Below are 8380 nucleotides of genomic sequence, written 5' to 3' on the forward strand. Positions count from 1 at the left end.
CGTCTACCCCGGGACGAGGCCGTCCACCCCGGGACGAGGCCGTCCAGCCCCCCAAAAGGCCGTCTACCCCGGGACGAGGCCATCCACCCCGGGACAAGGCCATCCGCCCAGGGACAAGGCCATTAACCCCGGGACAAGGTCATCCACCCAGGGACAAGGCCATCTGCCCCCCTACAAGGTCATCTGCCCAGGGACAAGGTCATCCACCCCCCCCAAAGGTCATCCATCTCGGGGACAAGGCCATCTGCCCTGGGACGAGGCCATCCACCCCGGGACAAGGTCATTTCTCCCTGGGACAAGGTCACCTGCCCCCACAAGGTCATCCACCCAAGGATAAGGCCATATACCCCGGGGACTAGGTCATCACCCCAGGCTGCCCAGACACCCGGACGGGCCAGGCTTCAGGCCTGATTCTCAGCCAGCTCCCCCACAGCCTTCCCCCAATCTCAGCCCCCCCCCCCTTCCTGGGATTAAATACTAAATGCACACCGATGTCCCCTCCCTGACGCCCACTCCCCCCACCTCTCAGTCTTACCCTGGGGGCAGAGTCCCCCAACCTGACTCCTTTCCCTTCCTCCCTTTAAATGAGCACCTACAGCCCCTCCCCCCCCCTTTTTATTAGTGCTTCCCCATACTGAGGCCTGTGTGGGAAAAATCCCGAGATGGTTCTAGAAAACTACAACCCCACCTCCCAGACCCCTACTAACTCCAGCCCCCCCCCCCCCACACACACACAGGGTCTCTAAGAGCGCCGTCATCTGGTGGTATTTATTTATTTATTTGGAAGACAGCCTATCACTCTGTATTTATAGATATTTATAAAAATGTCACCCTACCTTTCCCCATCCCCCCATCCTTGTTTAAATAAAACTGATTTCTGCTTCTGCTGCCTCTCCAGCTACATTTCTACATAAAAACCAGTTGCCAGTGCAGGAGAATCCAAGTTTTATCTGGACAGAGCAAAAGAGGAAACAAAATAAAAAAGCTTTTGTTTTGGCCAGTCCTGGGGCTTGAACTCTGGGCCTGGGCGCTGTCCCTCAGATCTTCAAGGCTGGAGCTCTACCACTTGAAGCATAACACCATTCCGGCTTTTTTCTGTGTATGTAGTGCTGAGGAATCGAACCCAGGACCTTATGCATGCAAGGCAAGCGCTCTACCACTGAGCCACCTTCCCAGCCCCTCAATCAAAATTGTTGAGTGTGCACATACATTTAAAAAAAAAGAAAAAGAAAAATCTTTTTGGTATCTACAAAACTCAGCCTGGGCAGGGGGCTCAGTGGTAGGTGCTCGCCTAGCATGCATGAAGCCCTGAGTTCAATTCCTCAATCACAGAAAAAGCTGAAGTGGTGCTGTGGCTCGAGTGGTAGAGCACTAGCCTTGAGCAAATAAAGCCCAGGGACAGCGCCCAGGTCCACCCCCAATTTGATTGAAATGGAATTATTCTGGACAATGGAATTTTTTAAAAATCATTATTGGGTTTCTAGCATGATTCTGATTTTTTTGTGGGCTTTAAAATGCTGGTGGTGGGGCTTGAACTCAGGACCTGGGCTGTTCCTGAGCTTCTTTTGCTGAAGGCTGGCGCTCTACCGCTTGGGCCACAGCACTACTTCTGGCTTTTTGCTAGTGGTTCATTGGACTTTCCTGCCGGGGCTGGCTTTGAACCACCATCCTCAGATCTCAGCTTCCTGAATAGCTGGGATGACAGGCGTGAGCCACTGCACCAGGCGAGAATGATCTTTTTTGTGTCAACGCTGCTACCTCCAAGGTTGGGCGTCACAAAAAAACCCAGAGCGCTTTGCTTAATCAAATACAATTGTTCTAATCCAACAGATGATCGTGTACACCTGGGCCCCGCTCCAGCACAAAATCCATGAAAATGCACACACACACAGAGCGATGGTAGTTTTGCACGCTTGGCTGAGTTTTGTGGGTCTAAGGGGGCAGCGCGGGGCCTCCGGCTGTGCTCTGCCGCCACCTGGTGGGCACTGGGCGCGTCTGCAGCTGCCCGTCCAGCCCTGGGCGGAGAGTGGTCCTGGTTTGGGGGAATGAACAGGGGCTGTGGTAGCTCTCGCTGGCTGGTGTAAAGGTGCGGAGAAGAGGCCCGGGGACGTGGGTGGGGGATGGACGGAGGTCCAGCTGCCTTCCTCTGCCCTGGTGGTTCCCATTCGCAGTCCTTGAAAACAAAACCCCCTCCTGCAGCCGCTCCCGGGACAGGTTTTAGTGTCCCGTCCCCCCCCCCCCCCCCCAGTGGTCTGTCATGCCAGCTACTCAGGAGGCTGAGATCCGAGGATCGTGGTTGGAGGCCGGCCCCGGCAGGAAAGGCCCGTGAGACTCATCGCCAATGAGCCATCAGAGAACCGGAAGGAAAACTGAGCTGAAGAGCTCAGGGACAGCCGGCAGGCCCAGAGTTCAAGCGCCCCCCCCCCCCCAAAAAAAAAAAAAACCCAAACAGAAGATGCAGAAACTCATGACTCCCAACTTGTGACCTGGAGTCTCCCAGCCACCTCCGGCCCCCAGCCGTAACTGCGCACAACCTGACACTGGGAAACAGTGTGACCAGAGACTGGTGCGCACGCCCGTCATCCCAGCTGCTCTGGAGGCTGAGATGGGAGGATCGCCATTCGAGGCCAGCCTGGGCAGGGAAGTCCGCAAATAAAACTCTCATCTCCAAGGAGCTAGATAAAAGCCAGAAGCGGAGCCGGGGCTCGAGTGGTAGCGCACCAACCAGCCTTGAGCAGATTTGAGCCAAAGAGGCTGGGGTCCTGAGTTCGAGTCCCAGGACCGGCACGAAGAAATAAGAGACACAGGCAGCAGCAGGTGCACGGGCAGGTGGATGCTGCTGTTTGATGGGCCAGTTCTTCGACTTGTCTGGAAATACAGCGGGCCGGGGGACCACCCCCTCCCTCCCCGCTCCGGGGCTGGGAGGGTCTGGGGGTGACCGACACCCCTCAGGCGGTGTCGGGGCTTCGTGGAGATGCTCCACCAGGTTCATGCACACACACTGGAGCGCGGGGCCGCCTGCCTTCCTCACAGCTCACCAGGAACACGCTGATCCCCGTGTTGGGGCTGACGGACGTGAGTTCGAATTTGCCCAGGGTGGGGGGCAGGGAGCACTTGAGGTCGGTCAGGAAGTAATCGAACAGGTTTCTCATGTATGCGCCATGGGTCACCACCAGGACACTGGCTGCCAGGCCCGGGCCGGCGGGCTGTGAGTTCGAGTCCCACCTGCCACTTTGTCCCTGGAGGGAAAAGCTCTGCAGCAAAGGTCTCCAGGCGCTGGCTCGGGGCGCTGGGGGGCGCCGGGCCTCTGCTGGCAGCTTCGTCCCCGATGAGCTGACACAGAGACTCGAAGAAATCCTTCCCACGGGTTTTTCACCTGGAAATGAAGAAGTCACACTGAGTGGGCCAGGCCCGCCCACTCCGGGAACACCCGCCAACATCCGGGAAACCCACAGCGTACAACTAAGAGAACTGCTGTGCGGGTTAATCTCTAGCTGAGCTCTGTGGCTCACGCCTGTCATCCCAGCTACTCAGGAGGCTGAGATCTGAGGATCCTGGAGTTCAAGCCCAGTACACACACACACACACACACACACACACACACACACACACACAGCGATTAATTTTCAAGCCTCATGCCTGTAATCCTAGCTACTTGGGAGGCAGAGGTTGGAGGACTGTGGTTCAAGGCCAGCCTGGGCAGCTGACTCCCCTCAAACGCTTCCCTCCACTGGGAAAGAAAACTGGATGTGGGGGGTGGGTGAGAGTCCACAGGGGGACAGTGGTTCCCCTAAAGAAGGGAGGACTTATCCTAAGACAAGCTATCGCCGGCAAGAAGCAGGGCTGGAGGGCGTGGCTCACGTGGTAGAGCACCAGCCACGAGCCAGGAAACGGAGCTGAACGTGGCAAGGCCTTGGGTTCGAGTGGCACGGAAACCAAAGAGGGAATGGTATCAGGTGCAGCCTGTGTAGCGGTGTCAGAGCGCAACCGTGTGCCTCCCTCCCCCGCCCCCCCGCCCCCCCCGCCCCCCCCGTACCTGTGCAGCGTCTCCCCTCCCGTCGGGGTGAAGGCCGGGCACTGCTCCCCAGCAGCCTTGCCATGGCCCGCAGCTCACTCAGGGCTCTGCCCTCGGCGATCCCGTACTTCTGCCGTGGGCGGGGAGAGAGGAGAGGGGCTTAGGACCGCCGGGGTCCACCAGAAGTGACCAGAACCAATTCCTTTTATGTCCCAGACATGTCCCCCTTGTTTTCCAGCTGGGAACGGGAGACCACGGGGCAGAGGGAGGGCTCCATGGTTGCCAACAACACGGCCCTGAGAAACTCTAAGGCCCCAGTGTGGTGGTGCATGCGTGTAAGCCCGGCAGAGATGGGGAGGTTCAGAGTTGGAGGCTGGCGCAAGGCAAAACCTAAAACCCCGTTGGTAAAGTAAGCAAAAGAAGCTTCCAGAAGCGTGACTTGAGGGGTAGAGTGCCTGCCTATCTCAATTCAGGGCCCAGTACCCCCTCCTCCCCCCCCCTTCCCCTCCTCCCCACACAAAGAAAATGTGTGCTTACAATGACAGGATGGGGGGGGGGTGAGATTTTCCCACACTGAGTTAAACTCTTAACACACAGGAGAGCTGTGGCATGTTTTGTTTTTTTCTCATTTGCCGGTCCTAGGTCTTGAACTCAGGGCCTGCGCGCTGTCCCTGACCTTCTTTGGCTCAAGGCTGGCGCTCTACCACTTGAGCCACAGCGCCACCTCTGGCTTTTTCTGTGTCTGTGGGTGCTGAGGAATCGAACCCAGGGCTTCATGCTTGCTTGGCGAGCGCTCTACCGCTGAGCCACCTGCCCAGGCCCTGGATTTATTTTTGATGGTTAACCAGAGATCGAGTCTCATGGACCTTCTGGGTGAGCCAGCTTCAAGCTGCGATCCTCCGATCTCAGCCTCCTGAGGAGCTGGGATGACAGGCGTGAGCACCGGCGCCCGGCTCCACACTGATGTCAAAGCCACTGGACAGGCCGCCGTGGTGGAGAGGAAATCTGCCCCATGCAGAGAGGGGCGTGGAGATGCGCTTACCCTTTCCCGAAGTCTCAGATCATACTTCACCGTCAGCTGTCTGCAGAATTTGCTTTCCTGCAAAATCCCGTGAATAGTCTGGAAAAAAAAAAAGACACACGAATGACACAAAAGTCGCCACAAGAAACCTCAAAATAAGGATCTGTATCATCTCAGTTGGGCAGGTGGCTCAGTGGTAGAGCGCTCGCCTTGCATGCATGAGCCCTGGGTTCGATTCCTCACATAAGCAAAAAGAAAAAAGCCAGAAGTGGCGCTGTGGTTCAAATGGTAGAGCGCTAGCCTTGCGCACAAAGAGGCTCAGGGACAGTGCCCGGGCTCTGAATTCAAGCCTCAAGACCGATACAAAACCAAGAAACAATCCAGCAATCCAAAGTACTGTGAAAAGCACAACTCGGCCTTGGGGGGGGGGGGGGGGCCACTGTCCATGCGTGACTTGGTTTCCCCGGGTTTCAGGGAGCCCCCTTCTCTGGGCCCCGCACCCCCCCCCCCGCCCGCCCCCAACCTGCCGCTCACCCTGCTTGGTCCTGGTAAGGTCACTGGAGAAGGCGTGTGTGAACACCACGCGGCTCAGGAACCGGCCGGCCGCCGCGGCCTGCACGTGGCCGGCGTCTGAGAGGGGCTCGTCCACGCCCTGCCCTGCGGAGAGAGCCACTCGGGGTGCACACGCAGAGCCACGCACAGTCCCCCCACTGCAGAGGCCGAGGAAGCCTCCGGGCGCGCAGAGCCACGCACAGTCCCCCACTGCAGAGGCCGAGGAAGCCTCCGGGCGCGATCCAGATTCTGAGCATGTGTGTGTGTGTGTGTGTGTGTGTGTGTGTGTGTGCGTGTGCATGCACCTCATGCTGGGGCTCCAACTCAGGTCCTGGCCCCTGCGCCCCCGCTTTCCCCCATACCTCGCACCTCTAAACCAGCCAGTTAAAGAAGCCGGGAGTTCCACCCACCTTGAAGGATTTTCTCTTTGTTGAGTCTCGTTTCTCCACTAAAAGAGAAGAATGAATGAATGAATGAATGAATGAATGAACATATCACCACCTGATGTCATTTTGGGGATGAATAAACCCAGTGAGGAGGGAAAAAAAAACCTACAGGAGCCTGGGATCCAGTCCTGTCTACTGATTCCGTTCTAAACCAGTGTCTATAAACTGTCTACTTGTGTGTGTGTTGTGTATGCGTGCACATGCTGGTCCTGGGGCTTGAACTCAGCCCCTGGGCGCTGTCCCTGAGCTTTTTTCTCAAGGCTGGCGCTCTACCACTTGAGCCACAGCTCCACTTCAGCTTTTCGGTGGTTCATTGGAGATCAGAGACTCACGGACTTTCCTGCCCAGGCTGGCTTTGAACCTCGATCCTCAGATCTCAGCCTCCTGAGGAGTTGGGATGACAGGCGGGAGCCACCAGCTCAGGACTAGAGTTTCGATTTCCAAATCACTCCAAGATCAAAGGTTTAGATCAGGAAGCAATCTTAAGTGAACGGTAGGAGGAAAGTATTATCTCTGTCAGTCTCCTCCCTTCCCCCTTCCTCTCCCCTCCCCCTCACACCCCCCTCCAGTCTGTCTCTCTCCCCATCCCAGCTACTCAGGAGGCTGAGATCTGAGACTTTGATCTCCAATAAACCACTCAGAAAACTGAAGCGGCGCTGTGGCTCAAGTGGTAGAGCGCCAGCCTTGAACACAGAGACTCAGGGACAGCGCCCTGGACCCGAGTTCAAGCTCCAGGACCAGCAAAAACAGACGAACAGAGCTCTCCCCAGAAGCGCTGATGAGGATCAGGAGTGTCACCTTCATTAAGACACCTGCATAAACCTTGGTGCCAGCCTTTAGAACTGGGTTTGGGGGCAGATGGGAAACGCGGGGCGGGGCCTTCACTATGAGCGTCTTTGCTTTCCCCGCAAGGTGGCTGGGCTGGTGACCGGGCAGAGAAGGCCCGGTCTGGAGGAGTCAGAAATAACACCGGCCCCACGGGAGCCTGGGGCCCGTGCCAAGGGAAGGAGTCCTGTGACCAGCCATTTATAGGCCTCGGCTGGGCAGCGTCCACGCGGGGCCAGCAGGCCCAGTTCCCAGAAAGACGCTCATCCTGCAGCTTCTTCACAAACCCTACAGAGGGTCTGTGCACCGCGGCTCACGCCTGCCCCCCCCCCCCCAGCCACTCCGGAGCCTGAGATCGGAGGATGGTGGTTCTCCAATGAGCCAGCAAAAAGTCAAATTGGAGGTGTGCTCTAGCAGATGGCACCCAGGCCCTGAGTTCAAGTCCCAGGTCCAACACTCCTGCCTCACAAGCACCTCAGTCCCCCCACATCTGTGTAATCTGTCCTGGGGTAGAGGGCCGGGGGAGGGGGGCAGGGCAGATGGGGGTTGTGGAACAGGGGACATGGGAGCAGGGGAGGTGGGGGCAGGGGGGATGGGAGTCAGGGGGGGGTGGGGTCAGGGGAGGTGGAGGGCAGGGGGGATGGGGGTCAGGGGAGGTGGGGGCAGGGGGAGGTGGGGTCAGGGGAGGTGGGGGCCAGGGGAGGTGGGGGTCAGGGGAGGTGGGGGCAGGGGGGGTGGGAGTCAGGGAGGATGGGGGGTCAGGGGAGGTGGGGGCCAGGGGAGGTGGGGTCAGGGGAGGTGGGGGCCAGGGGAGTGGGGTCAGGGGAGGTGGGGGCAGGGGGGGTGGGAGTCAGGGAGGATGGGGGGTCAGGGGAGGTGGGGGCCAGGGGAGGTGGGGTCAGGGGAGGTGGGGGCCAGGGGAGGTGGGGTCAGGGGGGATGGGGGTCAGGGGAGGTGGGGGTCAGGGGGATGGGGGGTCAGGGGAGGGTGGGGCAGGGGGGGCGGGAGTCAGGGGGGATGGGGGGTCAGGGGAGGTGGGGGCCAGGGGAGGTGGGGTCAGGGGAGGTGGGGGCCAGGGGAGGTGGGGGCAGGGGGGGTGGGAGTCAGGGAGGATGGGGGGTCAGGGGAGGTGGGGGCAGGAGGTGGGGGGCAGGGGAGGTGGGGGGCAGGGGAGGTCAGGGACATGGGGGTCAGGGGGCACCAGATCCCAGGCGTGGCCCAGCCTCCCTCAACCCTCTAGAACTTGGGGGGGGAGGCGCGGAGCCGAGCCCGGGAGATCCGCGCTCGCTAAGGGGTCGAAAGGGTCAGAAACGCCCTCGAGGGCCCGGCCCCCCCGCACCCCTCCCCCGCACCCCTCCCCGCATCCCCTCCGCCCCGAACCTCGCCCCCGCACCCCTCCCCGCACCCCTCCGCCCCGCACCCCTCCCCGCACACCCTCCGCCCCGAACCCCGCCCCGCACCCCTCCCCGCACCCCTCCCCGCACCCCTCCCCGCACACCCTCCGCCCCGACCTCGCCCCGC

General features: G+C 59.7%; 1 protein-coding gene across 1 annotated transcript; it reads right to left on the bottom strand.

The window, feature by feature from the left end:
- Nucleotides 1–1932: 1932 nt before the first annotated feature.
- Nucleotides 1933–6036, bottom strand: Tigar (TP53 induced glycolysis regulatory phosphatase; the record flags this gene model as incomplete). The annotated part of the gene is given in 9 exon segments (XM_042673495.1): nucleotides 1933–2032; nucleotides 2409–3020; nucleotides 3022–3242; nucleotides 3244–3376; nucleotides 4037–4097; nucleotides 4100–4145; nucleotides 5058–5135; nucleotides 5572–5693; nucleotides 5999–6036. Coding segments are annotated over 9 exon segments (1411 nt in total), but the record flags the coding sequence as incomplete, so codon positions are not given.
- Nucleotides 6037–8380: the final 2344 nt, after the last annotated feature.

The sequence above is a fragment of the Dipodomys spectabilis genome, unplaced genomic scaffold (assembly GCF_019054845.1).
Source record: "Dipodomys spectabilis isolate Male_0828 unplaced genomic scaffold, ASM1905484v1 ptg000894l, whole genome shotgun sequence".
Lineage (NCBI taxonomy): Eukaryota > Metazoa > Chordata > Mammalia > Rodentia > Heteromyidae > Dipodomys > Dipodomys spectabilis.